We start from the raw sequence: 25,689 nt of genomic DNA, 5'->3' as shown, positions 1-25,689 counted from the left end.
CATGCAAATTCATGCATAAGCAACGTAGAGTGTTCCTCCCTTATTATTCCTCCTTCATCATGTTCCAAACTTGATGTAAACATACTCTCCACGAGTGCTTGAAACTCCTTAACCCTTGCTCGTGTAATGGGATCACTTGGATACTTCTCCGGGTCTTTGCTATTGGTGATCATATCACCCTTAATTTTTTTTTTTTTAAATATCATTCTTCTATCAGTGAATAATAAAAATTCTACGAAAGTTAAATTATAAATTTATCCTTAAACTATTTTATATTTACAAAAAAAATCTATAATTAAAATTTTATATGAAGTTCAGATATTAAAATAAAATTTTACCCTTTCATTAAACCTTTTTATATTTTCAATTTTGTAAAAAAAATTATAAAAATTTTATGAATTTAAATTTTTTAAAGAAAATATATAAATATTTTCCAACTTGTTAAAAAAACAAATATATAATAAGAACAATTTGATTAAATATACATTCCAATAATCTTTTATTCCTTTAATTAAACACGATAATCTTACATTCTTGCTAAATCAACCAAACACAAAATACAACATTCCCAGTAATCTTCTTCCTTGATAATCTTTTATTCTCACTGGTAATCTTACATTCCGTGAACCAAACGCACCCTAACAAGTATTAACACAAACTCTGTGTTACACATACATCACAATAAATATATTTGACATCATACCATTGCTAATATCGTCAACTGACCTTAGATGCGCCCTGAGAGATCATTTGAACATTCACTCCACTGGTCCTTAAAACGTGGAATGCCTGCCATGACATTGAATTATCCGTGAATACTAATGTTTGGTTTCATCGGATAAGATGCCATCTAATGGCGGTATTGACAGGGTATAGCAACTGCGGCCAGAGAAAATAGACACATTGAAACAGGAGTACCTTCTCAAGTATAAGTGAGGATATCTGGACATTGCCAATGAGAGAAATTATAGATCTGTGCTGAAGAAGATTGATGACTGTAATTTTTTCAAGTTCTTCTACGACATGGTCAAGTTTCAGTCAAGTGATGCAAACAGTGAAAATGATTCAGAATCATTCTCAAGACAGGTATAAAATCTGTTCAAGGTAGTATCAATTAAAACATGATGAATGGAATCGTACGCTTGCCTGCTGAATTAACTCTCTGCTCCACAGTTTTGATGGATCCAAAGTCAAAGAATACTTACTTGACTAGTAGCTACAACATCCACTGGGATGCCTAAATCTTCAAATATAGAAAATACCTGCACACAAAAAAGATTAAAACCAACTGTACAAGGGAAAAACAATGAGTATTTGGCACTAAAATCAGGAATAGTCTTCCAACCTTTGCAAGAAACCCAAAATGACCAAGCATGCGTGTGCTGACAATATCCAGCATGGTAACATTCCTTTTCAAAACTATGCTGGTGAGTACTGCCTGCAATGGGAGGAAATTATTAAAGCAGTTCAGATTTCATTAAAAAAAAATTAAACAAGCAATCATCCTCTACATACCTTACTCATATCTCTATTCCCAGTGATGAGAGTTCCTGGAGCATTACGATTGTAAGAATTTTTAACCCCAACAGGAATATCACCCTCCCTAGCCGCTCTCATAGATTGTGGATGCAGAACCTGAAGTGTATGAAAAAAATCCAAATTCACTGAGTTATCCATGCATCAATCAATTAATGATAGTTAAACTACTTCCAAGGACAGATCACAAAAAAAAAAGTCACACACACATTTATGCATGTGTCATCGCCAAAACTTGATAGTTGCTAATGAAAAAAAAGAGGAAGACAAAGAAGAAAATCAAATATAGCACCTGAGCACCAAAGTATGCAAGTTCAGCTGCCTCGTCAAATGTCAGACATGGGACAGGTTCTGCATGTGGATATATGTTTGGGTCACAGATTAAAACACCATCAACATCTTTCCATACCTGCAATGAATAAAATATTACTGTCATAACTTTTATCTACAAAAGGGTACACTATAGTATAAATTGGGTATAAAACTGTAAGCACTTGTTTTTACTACTTCTTGTCCGCGGTCAATATTGCACTTATAGATGCATGTTGTATTAAAATGACGGTATCCATCAGAAAGTGATACGAGAAAGAATATGGCACTGCTATCATCGTACATCAGCAGGTTTATGACTCATGCATGTTCACTGACCTGAATTTATCGCAACCCTAATGATTTTCCGATGGTTGTGGCTGTCAAATCACTACCACCCCTACCTAAAGTGGTAATTACACCAGATCTCCATCCCTACAATCAGAAGTTAACAAGATAAAAGAGCCCACAAAGAATATCGTATTTAAGAATGAAATCACTTTAAAAGGACATACAGCATTTCTACCTTTACAAGAAAACCAGTGACAAATGGGATTGCAGGATCACTGATCCAATCATCATTTAATCTTTTTGCAACAGCTGAGTAAGTTGCTTCCAAAATATCCGCATTTGTGAAGTCATCAGTGGTAATGAAACCAATTTCAAAGGCATCATACTGCATACAGGACACTGACTTATAATTTGCATTCCTTAAGATGGTAGTTTAAAGGAAATGCAGAGAAGAGAGTGTAATCACCATTTTTACCTCTCCATTCCAGCAGCTCCACGTTGCATTTCCAGCAGCTGCAGCAGCTCCACGTAGCAGCTACAAACCGCTTCCAACGACGCTCGACCTGCTGCCTCGCCTCGCCGAAGTATCCAGAAGACTCAAAGTTGCCGTCCACGTCGCTGCCCTATGGTGAGTCACTACCATAGTTTGGTGACTCACCTCAAGGGCCATTCTTTACCCGGTTCGAATCCATCACCAATGATGGTTATAAAAACCATCGACCATGCCTGCAAACAGAAAAACAGGAGAGACACAGAGACAAAAAAAAAAGGAAAGAAAAAGAAACAACAGAAACAGAGAGAGATACAAAAACTACCAACGATCCCAGTCCACAACAACACAGCAAAAACAAAAACAGAAGGAAAAAGAGAGGAGAGAAGCTTACCAAAGAAGCCTTGACCATCGCCGGAAGCACTAAACATCGCCGGAGAACCGAAAATACCGAAGGTATTTTCATAGATTTACTCCGATTAGGAGTCTTTTTGGGGAAACAAAGGTCGGATTCGGTCTTAGGGTGTTTAGATCTACGTTTTAGGTAAATTTGGGGAATTTCCGACCACCAGAGGCGGTGGTCGGCGGCAGAATTCGCGGCGGCAGACGGCTGCCGGATTCCCTCCGGTGAGGGAATCTAGAGAGAGGCCAGAGAGAATTCTGGCTCTCTCTCTGCTTGAGAAAAAAAAAATGAAATGGCTGGCCCGAAGGGCCAGCCGGTTTGGACCATATATAGTCCTTCCCGAACGACGTCGTTTCGGGAAGGACTATGCGCATAATTATGAAATAGTTAAACTCCGTCCGCAGTCCTCCGTATTTGTAAACTTTACATTTTAGTCACTAAACTGAATTTATAATAATTTTAATTCAGTCTTTGAATTTTAATTTTATTCATTTTAGTCCTTTTTATTAAAATAATATATTTAGGATAAATGACAGATTTAATCCCTTAATTTTAATAAATAATTTTTTTAATCCCTAGTTCATATTTTTAATTTATTTTATTATAAAATTTGAATTTTAGATAATTTTATTTTGGTCACTAAATTATTAAATTAGAAAATAAAATATTTAATCCCTATAATTTCAATTAATTAGATTTAGTTTTATTTTTATTATAATTTAATTATTTATTTTATATGTTTTCATTTTACTGTTTAAAATATATTGTTTTAGTGATATTTTTATTTTATTATATTGTTAAATATTTTTATAAATATACATATAATAAATAGTAATTTTTTAAATATTCATTTTTAATATCGAAGAAAAGGACAGTCTTAATACAACTGGATGTCCTATTCTGATATTTTAAAATTAAAAAGTAAACAATATTATTTAAATTAATATTTATCAATATCAAAGAAAAGAGCTGTCTTAAGGCACCTAGAAGTTCTTTTCGGATATTTTTAAATAAATAAATTTTTTATAATTTTGAAATAATAGAATTATAAATTAAATATATTTTTGAATTTTAAAAATTTTAATAATAGAGACAATTTATAATTAAAAAGTACCAATTTTGGGCGTTGTAGGGGTGCTCATCCTTCCCTAAACGTAACCGACCACGAATCCCTTTTTATTATTAAAAAGAATGAATTTTTGGTTATCAACGCAGATCAGTTTGTTTTTTTAATTGGTGTTTTATTACAACTCTTTTAAAAAAATAATTTTTAGGTATTCGACCTACCTGACCCAAAAGGCCGATGGCGACTCCCAAATTATTTTCAAAACTATTTATTCACATCAATTTCCCCGCCAAAAATAAATAAATTCGTGCCCGGACGAAAACCGGTTACGACGGCTTGGCGACTCCGCTGGGGACCGATCAATCTTTTAAAATCAATTATAAATTGTCTCTATTAATTATAAATTAAAAAATTCATATATTTAATTTTTAATTCTTTCTTTTCAAAATTTTTATATATACTTATTATTTTCATAGTATTTATATATTTTCTTATTAATATTTCATTTTATTTGCAAATATTTTATTTCATTATTTATTTTTTCTGTTAGAGGTTTGAACATTTCTCCTCACACACAACACTTGCATTGCATAACATAAAGCTCTATAATTGAGTTTGTCCCTTTTAAGTGGGAGTGAAAGCGACGTCTTCGTGAAAATTTATTCTCCGTGTCAGACCTAGCAAGTAACTTTCGGGGTTCATATGCTCTATGTCTTCGTGAGAATTTATTCTCCGTGTCAGGTATAGAGAAATGTATCCCCTCGAATTGAACTCGATCCGCTTAAGTCTGTAATGGACTAGGATTGAGGGTTGACAGCCCAAGGGGGCATCAACAAGGACAGTTCGAGTACCTTTATTCTTAGATCTGAAACCTTGCATATAATAAACCCTAGCACTTCACCTGATCTAAGACAATATTGAACCTCTGTCCGTAAGTGTACACAAAGGAGAAATAAGTTCTAGCTTTTAATTTATTCATTATTTTTTTTCTTTTTTCTGAATAAATGCCTGCGAACTAGAAATCATACAGTTAGGTTAATTTTTCCAAACAAAGCATGGAACTAGAAAGCATGAGGTTAGGATTTATACTTTGATAAATAGGATCTTTTCTTTCCATTAATTGGTACTAACCAATTTTTTTTTCACTTCTCATTTTTTCATACATATTGTTTGCTCTAAACTTGTTTATATTTGATTTCTTTTGTTTGCATTACATGATCATGGCATAACCAAAAGGTGTTTACTGGAAAGACTGTTCATCATATTGGAAAGAAATCGTAAATGGACAAAAAGTTTTATGATCAAACAAAATATGATGCGGCCAAAGAAAGACATCCTGAGGAAACTCCGAGGATAGAAGCAAGCAAAGCACACAGAGATCCTGTTATATTAATACCAAAAGTATTACACAAAGATCCTACCAGATTGATACCAAAAGCAGTCTATGGTAAGAGCATCAATCAGGGCATTCAGATTAGTGGAGGTTTTTATGAAGCTCAAGCATGTTATTTGAAGGACTTGAACGACCAAAACAAGAAATTGAGCACAGAAATGAAAACTATGCATGAAGATTTTTAGAAAATCAGTCAAGCTTTTCAAAATACTGGCCTGGGAAGTACCCCACAAGAGTGGATCACAGGGGTCACCAAGCTGAAAAAGAACTGCAACATATATGAAGATCTTGTTCAAGAACTTCTTGGACAGAAAGGATCTCTTACAAGGGAAAATGAGCAACTCCGAGAAATAACACAGAAGATGAAAGAGAATGTCATGGAAGAAGTTGCAGTCCAGACAAATAATATGGTTCTTAAATGATAAATTTAGCTGACTTTACAAGGAGATGAAGCAGACTGAAGACTCAACTTTTGAGCATAAATGGAAACTAACTGGGCTTTGGAGAAGTTAGAAGTGAAAGATATCCCTATATGTAAAGTTTTGTTTGATGTACCGAAACTTTTGTGTTCAATGAAATCTGTTCTAAGATAATCACTCTTGAGTAAACACCTTTTCATACATGCATTTGCATTTTGCATCTTTGCATTTTTCATTGTGCATTTATACTTTTATATTTGTTTTTGTACTATACAATTTGCATTTTTATTGTTACATTCACATATTTACATTTGAATTTGCATTTGCATTTTTTACGTTTGTATTTACATTTTCATTTTTACATAATTACATTTGGTTTTAAACTATTTTACATACATTTAAACATGAAAACATGAGAGTAATTCGTGGAGAATTCCATGATAGAATTTCTGAAATCAAAGTGGAGCTAACTTGGTCTTCCTAAACAAGGATAAGAACCATGAATGAGATTTTAGCAAGGGTTGGTAGAATTGAGAAACTACAAGAGCAACTTATCAAGACTCAACAAGAGATGATTGATCAAGTAAAAAATCCCATAATGATTCAAAAGAGCAAATGACAAAACTGATGGACCTGATAAATGTTGTACTCCATGGAGAGAAACCCTTAAAGGATCCCACTGTGAAGGCTATGAATAAGGTTTTGAATGATAATGATGAGTTCGATGTGATAGTGTCTGATGATCAAGAACCTATTAAAGAGCATGGTAATTCAATACAGATTCAAGATTTGGTCTCAAGGGGCAATCTAAGGAGTCTGGTGAATACTACCCCAGTTATAGCTGAAATGAGCATTCAGAACCCCCTCAATAACATGAGAGCATTCATTCGTTCAGAACAATCAAAGAAAGTGATAGCCTCGCGAGCAAGAAAAGCTCTAAAGGTGTTTCAAGAATCTATCTCAGACCTGTACCCTCATTTTGTTAAAGGTCAATACATTACACCAAGATTGGTGAAGGTATCACCAAGGCCTTATGCTCATTGCTATGATCAGAATAGCTTCTGTAATTTTCACTTGGGAGTATCTGGACATTCAACAGGGAATTATTGGTCACTGTTAAAGGAAATAGAGACGCTCGTCGATAAGGGAGTCTTGACACAAGAAATGATCAAGAAATGGGGAGCAAATAAGGATAAAAATCTTGGGCCAAGTACACACCCAACAATAGAGGAGTAATGATGCATAAACAAGTGGAAGTATTATTTACCATTGTAGTACCTTTCTACTTTCAGCATCTTGTTTGAACTTGTTTTTTTTGTTTCTTTCTCCGCCTTTTGTGCAAAAAAATAAATTGTGTTGCTTTTATGGTTATGAACAAAGAATCAAGTTTTAATCTTGAGATTATTGAGTATCAAGTAGATTAAATATTCTTTTAAATTTGCAAGAGTTATAGATCTATTGGCAAGTGATAAAATTATATCTTCCATATCCCATCCAACACCAATTACTCGACCTTTACCAAAACCAAATCCTGACACTACATTTATCTGAGACTCTGAAGAAATGTCTCTACCTGTTTTTGAGACACAAACTCTAGATGTTTACCTTCTCGGGTAGAGTCGATTGATTGATGATACTACCTTCCACCATATACATGACTTTATAAGTCACACATTTGTCCTTCCAAATACAAAACCATCATAAACCAAAAGACCTCAAAAGAACCAAACTTTCAACTATTCGTGAATTTTACTGCAAGAAGAGACGAGATGAGGCATCATGGACCAACTCATTGATGATAATTTCGAGTGATTAGGGCATACTCAAAGAAGAAGGGGAAAGTGATTGATTGAAATAAATATATCATGCATTAATTACATTTTTTTATGTAAATAAAGTTAATCTTGAATATTCATCCCCCTGTGGATACCTCTTTTTACAAAGGTTTCTGTGTATGAGATGATGAACGGCATTGTTTCATTTATCCTTTAATATATATATATATATATATATATATATATATATATATATATATCCTTTGTTGTCCCCATTTGAGCCTGAATAATTTTTCTTCTAATTCAACCCTAACCAAGGATCACCCTCTACATTGGGGGGCAAGGTAAAGGATATTGGCTCACAAGAATAAAGATTGTCAATACAGTTTTATTACGAAGACAAGTTTCCATGAAGTCATGAAAGTTTTGAACTACAAAGTATGTCAAATACAGAGTGCTTGAAGATCAATCCAATCAAGAATAATGGAAAACCTCCAAAATGCAAAAGGAAAAGGAGGTGCTCAAAGCAATTGAAGTATTATACTCATCCAGCAAAGAAAGAAGAAAAAAAAAAGGGAAAATTGAATCAAGATGGGTGATTTATTGAGCCTCAAGTTACAAGGTTGATCAAATACAAACAAGCAGAGCAAGAAATGCTGGAGATAGGAGAAAATGGAAATGAATCCAAAATTTGGCAGTCTAGAGGGATCCAGTTGATAGAAAATTCCCCAGCAAGGCAGATCCAAGTCAAACAAAACAAGATTGATGGCATCAGAATGAATTGATCCTTGGTTTGGTTTGATGACCCTTAAACACTTATTTGGGCCTTTTTATCCCTTTCTTTCGTAACCATAAGCCATGGCCTACGTTACGTACCTGAAAAGTCCATTCTAATCATACATGGATTTCTAAGTAAAAGATGATATCTTTAGAATTCATTCCGCCTACCAAGATTGATTTTTATTTGCAAAAATTAGTTTTTAAAATCTTTAATGCATGATATGAAAAATGATAAAGGTGGGTTCAAGATATAAATTTTTAAATAACATCTTGAAACCAAAGGAGGATTCGAGTTGAAAACCTGAAAAGGCGGCTCGAATATTGAATGGTGCAACGACATAAGAGACGATCTTAAGCTCTTAATAAAGCACCACACATCTCAAAAACGTTCATGAGATTCTGGAAACGAGAAGCATCTCTACAAGATGAGCATAACAACCATTTCTTCAAGTTAGTGGAAGCCCGAAGCGACATACTGAACCAACTTGAAAGAACCTACTTTACCAAAATCAACCTACACCTCAAATCAGTCAATAATTTTGACACTTGCCATAGGACTATGATTTTTGAATGATTTAAAAGTGTAGTTGATTTATTTGATATTCATTAAACTCATTGTTTATGATTCGATTATATTGTGAACCTGAAAGGGGTAATACTTTGCAAAATTCTTTCATTCTTCAATAAAGAAAGGAGAAAAAACATTTTCAGACAGTACAGTCTCAAATGAGGAAGGTCCTTAAAGCAATTGTTGCTTATTCTACCTCTGTTGTAGAAAAAGAATGAACGAAGCCAGAAGAATGAAGCGCTTCACATTTTTGAAGGCAAGTGGTCCAAGAAGTCAGAAAGTCTGGAGAATTGAACTTGTGACACTCTCCTATGACATTAGCAATTCATCAAGAAAGATTATCGTTTATATCATGCTGAGGGCGATAAGCATCACCAGACAGATTATTTTCCCCAACCATCAATTCATGTTCTCTAGAAGATTACATCATAAAGCCATGAACAAGTTACTACCTGCACTCTGGTGTTAGCTCAAGTCTTGATACATCATTGCTACTTCTTCTACGCCGATCACTTTCTTTGTCAAAATGATATCCATTATGTCCTTCAGAAGATTGTTGAATTTGAATTTGAGGACTTATGGCACAGAATAAGACATTGGAACAAATTCTACATTTGTATGCCGTACAAGATTCCAAAAGTTAAGATAACCAGTTTTACCATCAAATAAACCTTTCCATGGTTAGGGAAGAGTGGGATATGGAAGTGTGTATTTTGGAGCAGCAGAAGAGACAGTCACTGTGGCAGTCATTGCAAGAAAATGCACCAGCAAAAATCTTCTATTTCATTCTGATGATGTTTATTTCTTCCAGTAAGGTTGTTACACGGGATGCTACCGACAACAAGGTTGAATCCGCCAAATCTACTCATCAATTGCTCCAACTAATCATCATTCAGTTCTTGCACATCTATTTTCAAAGATATGCCAAGATAGTAAAAGATGGCCTCTGCATCACTGATTCCAGAGAAAAGAGATAGGATATTGATACCACCGGGAAACATGTCTCTAGCAGATCTTCCTCATTGTGTATGGTTTTTAAGGAAACCTAGAAGCATTTCCGCCTCATCAGATTCAAGTGGAGCAACTTTATTCCTTCCAACCCATACTAGATTCCATTTTCAGCACTCATCAAGAACATACTTCTGGACACTCAAATGTGGCTCATTGTCATAAGCTTCAAGAGCTTTACAGATCCTTTCTGTCAATTTGACACTTCCTGTACATGTTTATAAACAATTCAACTTTGTTCTTGGATTCCAGGAAGGCCATCATTTCTTTGTCAATGGAAAAACATCATCACATAAAGGAAGCAGAATAAGAAAAAATCTGTTCTTAATTGGCAGAATTATGAATATAGCCCTTTTCAGTAGCATGAAAAATGCTTTGAATCTACAAATTCTGGCTCTACATTGAATAAGTACTGTGATATCCCAGTCCAAACATTAACTGGAGCAGAGTGCCACGTTCTCGTGGTAGAAATAAGGAGGCTCAATAGCATCTTCTGGAAGTGTTCTTTGAATTATCTAATCTGATTTGGTATGAACTCCAAAATCAATCATTGGATTTGAAAGATGAATTTGCTCATAGTAGAAATAAGGAGACCCAATAGCATTTTCTGGAAGTATTCTTTGAGTTATCTGATCTGGTTCGGTAGGAATCCCATAACCAATCATTGAAATTGAAAGATGAACTGCATGATCATCTTCATTAAGAAGCTTCTTTTCAAGCTTCCTCTGTTTCTTCATTTTCTAAAAATCATAGCCCAAGTTTCGTCTTTGCTTGTAATTAGGGTCATTACATATTTGCTTTCTATCTTCTACTGAAAGAAGTGCGTCAGCAGCCTTAACCAGTTGATCAGCACATATAAAATCTGTCAATTCTGCAATTGATGAATCTGAACCACATCTCTTCATGGCTATTAAAGCCTCAGCCTCTGAATATCCTATTTTCGTCAAGTATAACAGTTTATTCTCCTCAACAGAATCAGAATTCATGATTTCCTCGATATCAGAAGAACTATCAGTATCTGTGAAATCATCCTGAAAGATCGCTTCATAATCAGATGAGTTGTTATCAGAATCATCTTGTTATTGTATCAGATTACTATTCAAATAAATTGGTTTCTCTCCCACAGAAAATTATATTTCAGAGACAACTTTCACTGAAAGCTGATAAAACATTGTGTCAGCCTGAAATGGATTACCAAGCAATTTATACCGCTCTGTCTGACTAAATCTCTCCAGATCCAAAAAAATGGTCACCTCATTCAGAAGACACATATCTCAGACATTTCTTTCAGAATGATTGAGTACTTCTTAATTTTGTGACAACAAGAAGAGAATTCCTCCAGTTACTTAACAACACTGTTGTTTAGTGACACCAGAATGAGAGCATTCTAAATAAACAGATTTGGGGCATGAAGAAAGCTACAAGTACCTACAACCATGCATTGTCAAAATTGAACCTTGTAGGAGCATGATATTCAAGTCAAACAGACATTAAGAGTGAATATGTATCAGCAAATATGGGGGCATCTCGAAAGCCCATTTCAGACAGAAATGTTCCATGTGGGCATCTCGAAAGCCCAGTTCAGACAGTTCCCTGTGGGACATCTTGAAGGCCCATTTCAATCAGAAATAGAATATTGGGGCATTTTGAAGGCTCGCAGCAATATGAATATTTAGCCATTTTGAAGGCCCATCTCAACAAGAAGTAATGTTGAGCATACTTTTAGCATCTGTATCAGCCAATGTTGAGGCATTTTAAAGGTTCCTTCAGACAGATCCATGTGGGGCATTTTGAAGGCTCAGATTAACAAGAAGCAAATGTCGGGGCATGCTGAAAGCCCCTTTCAATCAGAATGAAGAATGTTGATGTAGTTTGAACGCTCATATCAGTAAATATTGGGGCATGCTGAAGGCCCACATCATCCTATGTCAAGATCATTGACTTGAACAAATATTTACAATAAGACAGAAAGGTATGAAGAATGAAAATGATGAAACAGTGACAGTTGAGCTGACTATACATAATTTCTTCATTCATTAAACACTTACATCAGGGTCCTGTTGTTGAATAAATATCTACCCAACAGGGATAAAGATGGTCCCCAGGTAGACTACTCGATCCAGGGTTCAGTTCCTCAAGATCTCAGCGTTGAATTTTGCATTCTCTGTATCAGTGATAATTGAAAATATTTCTTTGAGGTTTCTGGCAGTTAGTTTCAACCATACTGTTGGGATTATGAAGCTGTTTTTCACATCAGTTTTTACTTACTTGATGACATTGGAAAGGAATACTCGACTCACTTACATTACTGTTATTCACGTTGTTATTGGGGTCATCATTGCCAGCCAAGATGAACTGATTTTCCATCTATTGGGTTTTATCATGCGCGTTTCATCCCCAGCAGCAAGAATTCCCTGGACTTTTTTCTGTACGTGGATCCTATAGTTGATGTGTTTCTACTTCTTACAACGCTCATTATGGAAAAAAAAATGTGATCAGTATTACACTTTCTCTTGCCTGAGATAATATCAAGAGCAATTAGTATCTCCTATTCAATTCGACACCAGCACATTTTGTGAATTTGACCAACTTTTTTTGGTCATACTAACATTTCTCTTGTATTCCCATTGAGTTTTGCTCTCAAGTGATCTTGTGACATTATACAAAAACTTTGAACACTAGGCAAAGAGCTTCAATGATTGAGACATCTGAGCAAGATACACAGAAAAGGATGAATGTGTTGTCAAATGTTTTACATCTGATTAGAAACCACATGAGATGATGCATGTGTTGTCAAATGTTTTACGAACCAGTTATTCTGATGCTGAACCAATGTTGTGATCATAAGGTTTTCACTTTTTGATCAAAGATGAAGTTTGTCTTCTTCAACACCAAGCTTAGAAGTAATATATGATGAAGATTTATTTCCACAGAAGGAAAGCTGAAATTTTAACAACAAGAAACTAGTGGAGCCAACTAAGGTTGAAAGATAGGTTGTAGTTAAGTATCTCGATATGATACGGTCCAAGTTGCCTTATTCGAGATTTGATTAGATGTGGAGACATGAAAGGAATTAGGATAAATTCTCCTTATGATGTGTTTCAAGAGTCAAATGAGAACAGACGTTTCCCTGCTGAATTTGGCATATCTACATCTACATTCTTCAAAGATGATAGATTCTCTTTTTAAAGATGATAGATTCTCTTTTCAAAGATGATATATTCTCTCTTCAAAGATGATAAATTCTCTTTTTAAAGATGATAGATTCTCTTTTCAAAGATGAAAGCTTTATTGGATTTCTACACAAGTCCAAGCAAAGAAAGTTGGTTTTATCCAAGACAAGATAAGGCATCAAGGTCATAGTTCTGACTACAGTAAGAGTTCCACAAATGAAACATTTCTTATGAGACTTAAATGAAGCAAAGAAGACACAAAGATACAAGTTGATCAGATGGTTCTTCATAAATGCAAGCTTAATAGCATAAGTTGCTACACTGATATCCAGAGGTAACCCTAACAATAAATGATCAAGTGAAGGAAGACCGAGTTCACCACTTTTAAGACAAATGAAGATTGCATCAACATTCATGCATTCATAAAAACATCATTTGTAAAATAGACAATGCATTACATTGATACATCTGAGTGCATTCAAACATGAAGTTTTACAGATCTTCGTAAGAACAAGAAGATTCATGGTGAAAAATACCTTACAAGAAGAAGGTATTCAAAATCGCAAATGCAGGAATCACGCAAACATCTGAAGAAGAGATAGACGCAATCCACGAGAATGAACATTATCTTAAGAATGGGGCATGTTACCCAATCAACATGTTATTTTGAAAAATAATGAGAAAACGATTTTCATATTTTCTCATTCAATCTTTTCTAAAAATGAAATTGTTGAATAGTAAGAAAATGATTTTCATAGTTTCTTACTTAGTAAACAATTTCCCACATCTGTAAGTCATACAGTGCATGATGTTTCCAAAAAGCCTTCGGGAGCTTTTTGATATTTTCAAAGCCTTAGGGTCATCTGTAGAGTTCATAATGAGAAGAACTCATCTGAAGAAGGAAGAAGAAGTTCATAATAAGAAGAACTTGTTCAACCTTTTGCTTGAATTCATCATTCGATGGATCAGCATTTCCAGAAGAAGTTCATAATGAGAAGAACTCATCTGAAGAAGGAAGAAGAAGTTCATAATGAGAAGAGCTTATTCAACCTTTTGCTCGAATTCATCATTCAATGGATCCACTTTTCCAGAGAAAGTTCATAATGAGAAGAACTCATCTGAAGAAGGAAGAAGAAGTTCATAATGAGAAGAACTTGTTCAACTTTTCGCTTGAATTCATTATTCGATGGATCAACATTGCCAGGTCAAGTTCATAATGAGAAGAACTCATATGAAGAAGGAAGAAAAAGTTCATAATGAGAAGAATTTGTTCAACCTTTTGCTCGAATTCATCATTTGATGGATTAACTTTTCCAGAGAAAGTTCATAATGAGAAGAACTCATTTGAAGAAGGAAGAAAAAGTTCATAATGAGAAGAATTTGTTCAACCTTTTGCCTGAATTCATCACTTGATGGATTAACTTTTCCAGAGAAAGTTCATAATGAGAAGAACTCATATGAAGAAGGAAGAAAAAGTTCATAATGAGAAGAATTTGTTCAACCTTTTGCCTGAATTCATCACTTGATGGATTAACTTTTCCAGAGAAAGTTCATAATGAGATGAACTCATATGAAGAAGGAAGAAGAAGTTCATAATGAGAAGAGCTTGTTCAACCTTTGTTTGATGCTATCACAGAAGGAAATAGATCAGTATCAGCATTTCCAGAAGAAGTTCATAATGAGAAGAGCTTGTTCAACCTTTTGCTCAAATCCACCTCTTTTAAGGATCAGCATTTCCAGAAGAAGTTCATAATGAGAAGAACTCATCTGAAGAAGAAGAAGTGCATAATGGGAAGAACTTATTTAACCTTTTGTTCGACTCGTCATAGAGAGAAATATATCAACATCAACATTGTTTAACCTTTTGTCAAATCCATCACAGAAGGAGGTGGATCGTCATTCCCAGTAAAATGTTCATAATGAGAAGAACTTATAGCTCAGAAGTTTAAACATTTCAAGCTAAAAATGGTGTTTTTATGTCTTTGCTCCATTCCTGTTCCACAGCAACGAGCAAAGAGGGGCAGCTGTAATCACCATTTTTACCTCTCCATTCCAGCAGCTCCACGTTGCATTTCCAGCAGCTGCAGCAGCTCCACGTAGCAGCTACAAACCGCCTCCAACGACGCTCGACCTGCTGCCTCGCCTCGCCGAAGTATCCAGAAGACTCAAAGTTGCCGTCCACGTCGCTGCCCTATGGTGAGTCACTACCATAGTTTGGTGACTCACCTCAAGGGCCATTCTTTACCCGGTTCGAATCCATCACCAATGATGGTTATAAAAACCATCGACCATGCCTGCAAACAGAAAAACAGGAGAGACACAGAGACAGAAAAAAAAAGGAAAGAAAAAGAAACAACAGAAACAGAGAGAGATACAAAAACTACCAACGATCCCAGTCCACAACAACACAGCAAAAACAAAAACAGAAGGAAAAAGATAGGAGAGAAGCTTACCAAAGAAGCCTTGACCATCGCCGGAAGCACTAAACATCGCCGGAGAACCGAAAATACCGAAGGTATTTTCATAGATTTACTCCGATTAGGAGTCTTTTTGGGGAAACAAAGGTCGGATTCGGTCTTAGGGTGTTTAGATCTACGTTTTAGGTAAATTTGGGGAATTTCCGACCACCGGAGGCGGTGGTCGGCGGTAGAATTCGCGGCGGCAGACGGCTGCCGGATTCCCTCCGGTGAGGGAATCTAGAGAGAGGCCAGAGAGAATTCTGGCTCTCTCTCTGTTTGAGAAAAAAAAAATGAAATGGCTGGCCCGAAGGGCCAGCCGGTTTGGACCATATATAGTCCTTCCCGAACGACGTCGTTTCGGGAAGGACTATGCGCATAATTATGAAATAGTTAAACTCCGTCCGCAGTCCTCCGTATTTGTAAACTTTACATTTTAGTCACTAAACTGAATTTATAATAATTTTAATTCAGTCTTTGAATTTTAATTTTATTCATTTTAGTCCTTTTTATTAAAATAATATATTTAGGATAAATGACAGATTTAATCCCTTAATTTTAATAAATAATTTTTTTAATCCCTAGTTCATATTTTTAATTTATTTTATTATAAAATTTGAATTTTAGATAATTTTATTTTGGTCACTAAATTATTAAATTAGAAAATAAAATATTTAATCCCTATAATTTCAATTAATTAGATTTAGTTTTATTTTTATTATAATTTAATTATTTATTTTATATGTTTTCATTTTACTGTTTAAAATATATTGTTTTAGTGATATTTTTATTTTATTATATTGTTAAATATTTTTATAAATATACATATAATAAATAGTAATTTTTTAAATATTCATTTTTAATATCGAAGAAAAGGACAGTCTTAATACAACTGGATGTCCTATTCTGATATTTTAAAATTAAAAAGTAAACAATATTATTTAAATTAATATTTATCAATATCAAAGAAAAGAGCTGTCTTAAGGCACCTAGAAGTTCTTTTCGGATATTTTTAAATAAATAAATTTTTTATAATTTTGAAATAATAGAATTATAAATTAAATATATTTTTGAATTTTAAAAATTTTAATAATAGAGACAATTTATAATTAAAAAGTACCAATTTTGGGCGTTGTAGGGGTGCTCATCCTTCCCTAAACGTAACCGACCACGAATCCCTTTTTATTATTAAAAAGAATGAATTTTTGGTTATCAACGCAGATCAGTTTGTTTTTTTAATTGGTGTTTTATTACAACTCTTTTAAAAAAATAATTTTTAGGTATTCGACCTACCTGACCCAAAAGGCCGATGTCGACTCCCAAATTATTTTCAAAACTATTTATTCACATCAATTTCCCCGCCAAAAATAAATAAATTCGTGCCCGGACGAAAACCGGTTACGACAGAGAGTACTAAGCATAAATTAATCATGGAGAAGTCAAGTACCCTAGTGAATGCTAATGTGAATTTTGAACCACAAAGAAATTCAGCTTTAGAGTTGGGAAAACATACATCTAGGAATGTTTTACTAAGAGGGTTTCCATGATGAAGATTTAATAACTGGTTAAATTATTTGGTGATTATACCAACGTATATAAATTCTACATTGAGGAAAAAGAAGATGAATGACATACTTGATGGGCCTTAACGCCAATTTTATTCAAATATGCTGCAAAAATCCTTGTGGACATGCACTCCCCAAAAGAAACCAAATAGTCTTTTGTTCGTAATGTTAACTCTTTCATCATAGAAATTCCCTTTACGAGCAGCTCCAATACTTGACCTACAAAAGGGTTTTTTCATGCAAAGAGAACAGAAGAAGAGACATCAATATAAAATCAAATGAATCAAGAAATTTCTGATGTTAGAAAAGAAAGAAGATTTGATGTCAACTCAAGAGTTGATTATAAACTCACCATCAACAATCGACCTTTCCACTCCAAGCCCATCAGCCTTCCTGGGTTTTAAGTTTGCAAGAAGATGTTACAAATTTAAATAACTCTTTATCTTTACAACCAACACCCAAAGGAGGAAAAAAGAAGGGAAAAAACCCTTTAGATTACTCTGACCTATGATGTAGCTCTTTTATAAAGTTTCAATTCTTCTAAAGCATCTACATTAGTAACACCACAGCTAACAGCTTTTTCTCCAGCCTAATCATCAAGCAAAATCCAACTTCTTAGCAATCCCTTGTATTTGGCATATGGAAAATAAATGAATGGATAAAAGATGAAATAAATAAGCGCGATTACTAGCAAAAGCTTATTGGTAGTCTTCCCCATTGCAGAGAGAACAATGACTGGTCGTTCATCGGGGAAACTGAGTATAAGTTCAGCAACCTCTCCATTCGCTAAGCGGAAGCCACTGAGGATCCGCCAAACTTCATTACGAACGTCAATTGATTCTCCGCTTCTCCCAAACTTACAGCTTCAAACTCATTCCTTTGGATAACATCCACATTTCCCCCCTTGACAACTAACTCTAAAGACTCCACTTTCGGAACAACGTGTCAGGCTGATACGTACAGAATTACAAGGCCTAAAGGAAGCGAAACTAAGCAGAGTTGGTGATGCCCATTGGCGTTGCAAAGAAGTCTGCTTTGGAAACGAATGAGATGGACCAGAAAATCGCAACGAAGCCGACATCTTAAACTCAACGAATCTCGTAAGCCAGTTATTTCGACGAATAATAACTAACAAATAAGCTTATATATCCCTCAAAAGATCTGATTAGAAAGCATCAGACAAAAAAAAAGAATTGACGGTGAGTGATTGGATAATACAATATCAGAAGAACAGGAAAAAAAGTGTGCATTATGGTATCCACATAATATTAATCAGAATTGGGAAAATATAGCAAAATACTCCAGACAGAAAGGAGAACAAAGAGCAGGCGGGAAGGAATAATTATACCAATAATGCAGGGATTGAGATTGAAGAAAAAGAAAGGGCTGTGTTTTAGTTTTATAGGCTCATCGAAATGAAACGGCGACCCTCTGACAGTGTTGAAAGAAGGAAATAGGAAGGTAAGCCCACAGCCACGCAGCAAGTGAAAAGACCAAAAATGGTCGGAAGCAAAGACCAGACCGCCGCCTCCCATCCTCTCGTTCGTCTGCCCAGCCTTTATTACGTATGTTTGTAGTTAGATCTGACGGTAATGGTGCAATCTGTTTAATTAGTAGGGCTTCACTCTCTTTTCCTCTTTCTCCCTTTTGTGTTATTTATTTATGGGTAAACTACATAAGTGGTCACTAGACGTCACTAGACTACATAAATTTTCAAGGATACCTTATAAATTAGATTTTTCTTTTCCCTTTGTGTTTGACTAAATGCAGCAAAGTTCTAAAGCTCAACTCAAATACTCAAAGCCAGTGCCATCAAAGGTCGAGGATGAGGATGTTGATGATGAGGAAGATGAGGAGGAGGGCTAACCCGTTGATGTTCAAACGAGGAAAATGACAGGAATATATGGGTGGTCAAATTGTGCCAGGTCACGTTAATATTTCACTACTCCAGTTACTACTGTTAACGGTGATTGATCAATTTGTTATATAAATCATTAATGTTAGTGGCTAAATCCTTATTTTTGAAATATCAGTGGAAAAAAGAAGCTTACTCATATTTCAGTGACTGTTTCTAGAGTTAGCCCTTTATTTATTATCGGTAAATTTTTTGTGTTTATTTTAATCCGCAGCTTTTGTTAAAAGAAATAGAAGGAAGAAGCTGACAATTAATTGATTTAATATACAGCTCCTTTTTCCAAAAAAAAATGATTAAGTGAAATAATGCTTGCTGCACATGCGAATACCAAAACCAACTTATAGAAACCCTGAATTAATCAAAGCAAGTGGGGTAAGGACAATAATAAATACCTTTTCATGAAGTTATAGCTGATTAATTTGGATGACCAAATGAGGCAAGTTATATATAAAAACAAAATGCTATAAAAATGTTTGATAACATTTAGTTGATAGTTGATATAGATAAAATGATAAATAAGTGTATGATACATTTAGTTGATAAGTACACATGTATTTTATAATACTTTAGTTTTTATTTGAGTGAAATTATTCGGATAAAATACTTTTGACAATGAATTAAAAATTCCTTAAAAAAATTAGTGAATAGTTTTGGAAATTTTGGACATATTTTTTAGATTTAATATTTACAAATATTAATCTTATGAGATTGATACGTACTATTAACCTTGTATAAAATATCAACATTACATTTTTTTTTACTTTCATGTTTTGCTATATTTTCTTAATTAAAATATTTTGTGAATCTACATGGAAAAACAAGTAAAAATGGAATGTTTTATGGTAAGGATGTAATTATGAAAATAATACTGCCAAATATGTCATTTAGCATCTTATTTTATAATTAGCTCTCCCAAATCGATGGGTTTTCTAATTTTTTATTTTCAGCTTATTTTGCACAATCAACTCTTTCAAAAAAGTGTTTACCAACACTAAAATAAAAGATTTGACTATCAACCAGCTGTTTATGATCAAATAAGCTGAAAACTCTTTAAAAATTGTTTACAAACACCCCGTATACTTTTAAGTACATTTGGTTTATAAAATATAATATTATTTTTAAAACTAAAAGTATTAAAATATAATATATTATTTGATATAACTCGTCAAGTGATTTCAACGATAAAAAAAATTGTTATTCTCCATAAAGTCTTGAAAACAGTTACGATTGCATATGCGTGTTAGTTGTTAACGACTAAAAAAAATTCTGAATTGATATCACCTTGTAATCATCAAATACTATCAAAAAAGTATATTGTTTAATATATTGATGTAAGTGTTATTTTATTTAATTTATTTCGTCTTATTAAAATGTAAAATTATAATATTTAGTTGATAAGATATAAAGTTATCCGAAAATGTATTTATTAAATTATTTCTATGATGTATTTTTTAAATAAAATTAAATTAAAAAAACTCTTTCAAAAACTCTAACAAAAACCCTAACGAAAAGCTGAATGGATTAGTTGAATTTGTCCTAATTTAGAATGGATAAATAACGTAAAAATTCCAACCGCAAGGAGCCAGAGCCCAGAGGCTGCGACAGGAATAATAAAACCAAAACATCATGCATAGAGATTTGATCCTAAAAGCTGAAATTACTGGACATAAAAAATAATGGAGTAATAAATTAATAAAATCCATCAGAATCTGCTTTTTTTTTTCTTCTAAAGTAAGATGGTAGCTAAGAAAATTAAGCATATCTGCTAACATATTCAATTGCTTGCGCCAACTACAAAGCTCACTACCACTATGATGAGAAGCAGCTAATTGAATTTACACTAGCATTTACTACTGCCACTCTGCTGCTCATACCATCAGAATACGCCAGCCATTCATCCCTCACATTACACCATCGAACCCTGCTGAATCCAAAAGCACTGCTTTGATTTGCTCAGGCAATATATCCTGCCCTTCCCTGCATTGCTGCCATTCGTCAAACACGAAATCAGAATTAATGAATTTTTCTTCCAGATATCGATATCTGCAAACTAACTAAACACCTTAACACTTTCCGATCTTATCTCCTAATTTTAAAACTATGATTGTGGTAGTTGCATAGCTTCAACTTCCAAAGTGAAACTAAACGCGAGGGAAAACAAGCGTCACCGTCTTATTGTTGATCTACATAACCTCCACTTTTCTAATATAATGTTCTCTGGCAACAGATAAAATATTTCCCACTAAAACCGTAATTCTTGCTTCAGTCCATGTGCAAACTAGAACAAGTAGTCAGTCTGCTACTCCTGACTCATGGTCTATACCATTATTTGAACTTGCCTTTTAATGAACATGTCTTTTTTCAACTACAGTCCAACCTAGCAATGATGCACAAAAAGATTACTGAATTCCTTCGATAAAAGCGCAATTTCATTCGTAGTTTTAGGAGTTGAACAGAAGAAATAACTTTCTATAGGGCCTTGGATTTTCCGCTGGAGTTGGCTAGACTTTAAAAGAAACCACATTCATCAAAATTGTTATTAGTTGAAATCATATGCGATGAATATATATGATGGATAGATATATGAAGACAGGAAGAGAGAAAGAAGTGCACCTCAGCTTGGAAAACATCCAGTGCAAACCCATTAAAACAGCTGATTACAGCTTGCTGTATGTCCAATCCAAGGTTGTCTAGAGCTCTCATAGCGGACAGCAAGAGACCTGGCCTGCGAGCACAGAACATGTGAATGTTGACGGCCCTTCCTTCCCTTAACCTCACCTCCACCTGAAAATTGCAAAACCCTAAATGTAAAAACTAGGCCAATGAGTTAATTATTATTACTACTCAAAACATGAAGGAAAAAATGTGTTGTATGTAACAACTAAATATCCGCTCTCATCTACACGAGTTCTATATCCAAATGCAAAGAAACAAAAACCTAGATATAATCTTCAGAACAATATTGACCAATGAATAACAAATATCATAAAGACAGTTCGACTAAGACTCCACATTTTGATGACAATATTTTCTATACATAAAATGGATGAAACATCGGTACCGTTGTTCATACAAGTACGTACACAAGAAGTCATTTATTTGATAGATTTAACAGGGCAATGTTAGCTTTCCAAGATCAACTTAAAATGCAAATCATTTGAAAGATTGCAAGTCCATAGTTGAATTAGAAAGCGTTCAAATTTAATGCAACATGCTAGCTCAATAATAACTTCAAATGCAGTTTTCTTTTTCACAGATGGTAAAAGGACTTCTAAAAAAACCCAGCTTCTAGGAGAAACTAATGAAATTCATGCAATTATAGCAAAACTAGCAAATAAATACAAAATGTTAAATAAATAAATAAATGAACTTTTAGGTTCAAAGGATTACCTTTGCGAGTTGGCTTTTAGGACTCGGGAATGAGCTGGGACCAAGTTCTTCCTTGACACGACCCGGAAGAGTAGGTAGAGTGGGTGTCAATGGGTGGAAACTCGTAGATGGTGGCACGATAGAGCCAGGTGGGATGGATTCAAGTTCAGTGTGAAGATCATTGATCCTTTGCAGAAGCTCCCTTAAGTAATCAATGGCATCCCCGAGTATCGAAGCCCTATCCATCTGTTATATAATAAGCACAATAAGCACCTAAAATAACCAAGGTATATACTTCAAACTAAAATGGCCTCAATACAATTATAACCACTATGACTCAATTAGTTCGCCATCCTAAAAGCAGGGGAACGGAAACTAAAATTAAGCATGCATGATATCAAACTCTCAATACAAATTGGGTGAAATGGCATTGAGTTCAAGGGTAAGATCAGATGCTACATATCAAGGTTCTAACTTTGCACACAATAGCAAGATCGAAATTTTAAGAAAATGCTAGTCCAAAATAATAATTATCAAAGAACTCTCAAATATAATTTTACCTTGCTAATCTTTGGCACAACAGACCTTAGCATGTAAAGTCTATCATTGAGCTTCTTCCTCCTCCGCCTTTCCGCCATCAAATTTTTGGCAGGCATCCCTTTCTTCTTACCCTTCTGATCCCCACCAACAGTGAGCGTACTAGTCGCATTTGAATTGGACCCACCATTCTTGCCACGCTCGTTCAGTTTGCTATCATCATTCCTCTCATCGGAATCATAATTGAAACCCGACACATCGATGCTGGCTTCCTCGATCTCCCCAAGCTCGTGCATCTTCCTCTTTCTGTCCGATGGTTCCCCCAAAACATCCAACTTATCAGCCACACCGGAGCCCTGACGCATCACGGCTCGCTTCTGAAACAAAGTTGGTTGAGAACCAACCGGAGGGAAAACTTCAAGGGTTTTCAAAATCTTTGCTCTGTTCATAAAGACAGCATTCCCCGATACATCGAAGCCCTCAAAACCGCCGCCACTCAAAGCATAACCATTTTCTGTTGTCGCCGTGAACAGCTTTGTACCATGAAAGTCGGAGTTCGAACTGAACTCGGTAGGAAAACCCATCAAACTCGGGGTCTGATTCGGCTGAAACTGAGCGAGAAAAGCAGTTTCGGAGATAAAATCAAAGGCATTATCAAAAGAGTTGTTGGAGAGGAGAGAAGAGAGGCAAGATTTAGGAGGCAAGAAAGGCTGAGGTTCAAGGGTAGTGAAGGGCTGTGAAGGAGAACAAGAAGCAGAGGAATCAAGTGGGTGGTGATGGTGTTGAAGGAGGAGGTTGTTATTATCAACCTGGTTCGAGCAGAAACCAAACTCTTTCATTTGAGGATCATTGCTCATACCTGGGTTCATGTACCAATCAGCATCAAGCATGGATTTGAAGGGAGAAAGAGAAGCACCCGACATGTTGAAGTCCTGTTTAGTCACAATTTGAGTATTGCTGCTGCTGCTGTTGTTGTTGTTATTGTTGTTTGGAGTCCAAGAAGAAACTGCATCTTCTTCCTCCTCTCCATCCATCCAAACCAGGCCATTAGCTCCAAGAACCATCGCTCTCTTCCGAGAGAGAAAAGGGAGTAAAGGAGGGGAAGCGGAAATGGGAAACCAGAGAGCGAAAGAAAAGTGAAGTTACTTTTTCAGCAGAGCATCACATTTGTGAAGAGAAGAAAGAGAGAGGATTCCATGATTGAGCGTTACGAATAACGCACCAAACAAAACCGAGTCTGGGAATTGGAGAGTAATGAAACAACGTACGTGGTTTTATCCATCTCTATGTCTATCTCTCTGTGCCTGTCCTCTACCGCTACTTTCGTTGCCCGTTTCTTTCCTGTCATGTTCAGTTCTTACTTCTTATCTTAGCCCATTTTTCTCTTAAAATTTCTATAAATCACCCGTATATTTTAATATGTATAGTATGCGGATATTTCTCTTAAAATTCGAATTCATAAAGTTAGTGGATTTCATTTTAGGAAGAAAACTCAATTATTCTTTTAAAATTAAATTAAGTGAAATAAATTTTAATTGAATAAATTTGTATGAGATAAATTATTAAAAAATAAGGATAAACTACATAAATTGTCATCAAACTTTTAGAGTTCTTGCATTTTGGTCACTCAACTTTTAAAACTTATAATAAAGTCATTAAACTTTTTATTTATTTTCAGAAATATCCCTGACGTTATCTCCCGTCAGTTTTATAACTGACTTGACACATTACCTCCCATTAACCCTTCTTCTTCTTCTTGACGATCCCAACAATATGTTTTTATTTTGTTATTGATTCGGCGAGATCAAAGGGTAGAAAATTACAAACTTTTCCTTCAGATACACCTCCTCTAATGCAATCGAGGTAATACCATTAATTCCACTCGATTTTATTCTTTTTATTTTCGTTTCGTGCTCTTTGGGTTTTCACATGAGGCTGATATATACATTTTGCATTCATCATCGTATTGTTGAAATGACAAACTCTCAATTGTTAAAACAACAGATGTACTTGCTTTATTTTAAGACATGAAATTCCTGTTGAAACACAAATCCAAGATTTCTTTTTTTTTTCTCTTTATAAATGAAAGAAAGAAACCCTTTACATACAGATTTGTAATCGTGTGAGGTTTTTGAATGATTGAAAGTAGGAAAATATTAGGATTCAATCTCCCAAGAATGTAATCCCTGCCATTACTGCTCAGTGGAGTTTATGCGTACTTGTTTCCAAATTGAAAATTGTAAATGCCATGGATTTCTTCATGCTTATTCTTTGATGTTAAAAGTACAATGGTAGTCATGGCTTCCTCCACCACCAAACTTGAATAAATATGTTTATGCTTTCTTCCCTTGTACGACCCTTTTCTTCTTTCTTATAATTTGTTAACTGTCATTGCTGGTGGTAGTCATGGCTTCCACCACCACCAAACTGGTAAAAACAATCCCATTTGTGTTGTTAAAGAAAAACGTGTGAATTTCATGGGTTTTGTTGGTAAGATCGTCAATTGTGTTTGGGGCATGGTTGAAGAAGAAAAGAAAACTTCCCGTTGAGGTGAACAATGAGTTGAAAATAATTTGTGTTCGATTGATGTTGTTTCTTAGTTTCGGATAGAGTTGATGAAGAAGAAGAAGAGAGAG

The 25,689-nt window shown here is 34.7% G+C and overlaps 1 protein-coding gene and 1 pseudogene across 1 annotated transcript; both read right to left on the bottom strand.

Moving 5' to 3' along the window:
• Positions 1-699: 699 nt before the first annotated feature.
• LOC120216230 lies at positions 700-18,425 on the bottom strand (annotated as a pseudogene).
• A 2,402-nt stretch (positions 18,426-20,827) lies between these two features.
• Positions 20,828-24,231, bottom strand: LOC120216229 (transcription factor ICE1-like). Its single transcript, XM_039213718.1, has 4 exons — positions 23,077-24,231; positions 22,538-22,762; positions 21,761-21,931; positions 20,828-21,132 (listed from the first exon to the last, which is right to left on the bottom strand). The coding sequence occupies exons 1-4, from the start codon at positions 24,115-24,117 to the stop codon at positions 21,049-21,051; spliced, it is 1,521 nt and encodes a 506-aa protein (XP_039069649.1). The 5' UTR covers positions 24,118-24,231; the 3' UTR covers positions 20,828-21,048.
• Between the last annotated feature and the right edge of the window lie 1,458 nt (positions 24,232-25,689).

The sequence above is a fragment of the Hibiscus syriacus genome, unplaced genomic scaffold (assembly GCF_006381635.1).
Source record: "Hibiscus syriacus cultivar Baekdansim isolate YM2019G1 unplaced genomic scaffold, ASM638163v2 tig00110159_pilon, whole genome shotgun sequence".
NCBI classification, from domain to species: domain Eukaryota; kingdom Viridiplantae; phylum Streptophyta; class Magnoliopsida; order Malvales; family Malvaceae; genus Hibiscus; species Hibiscus syriacus.
This window is presented reverse-complemented; position numbering and strand designations above follow the sequence as displayed.

Excerpts from the sequence above, each read along its gene's own strand:
- LOC120216229 (XM_039213718.1), bottom strand. The coding sequence starts at position 24,117 with ATGGTTCTTGGAGCTAATGGCCTGGTTTGGATGGATGGAGAGGAGGAA. Across the intron at positions 22,763-23,076 it reads TTGTGCCAAAGATTAGCAAG|ATGGATAGGGCTTCGATACT; the intron begins GTAAAATTATAT and ends ATTATATAACAG. Across the intron at positions 21,133-21,760 it reads TGGATGTTTTCCAAGCTGAG|CAATGCAGGGAAGGGCAGGA; the intron begins GTGCACTTCTTT and ends GACGAATGGCAG.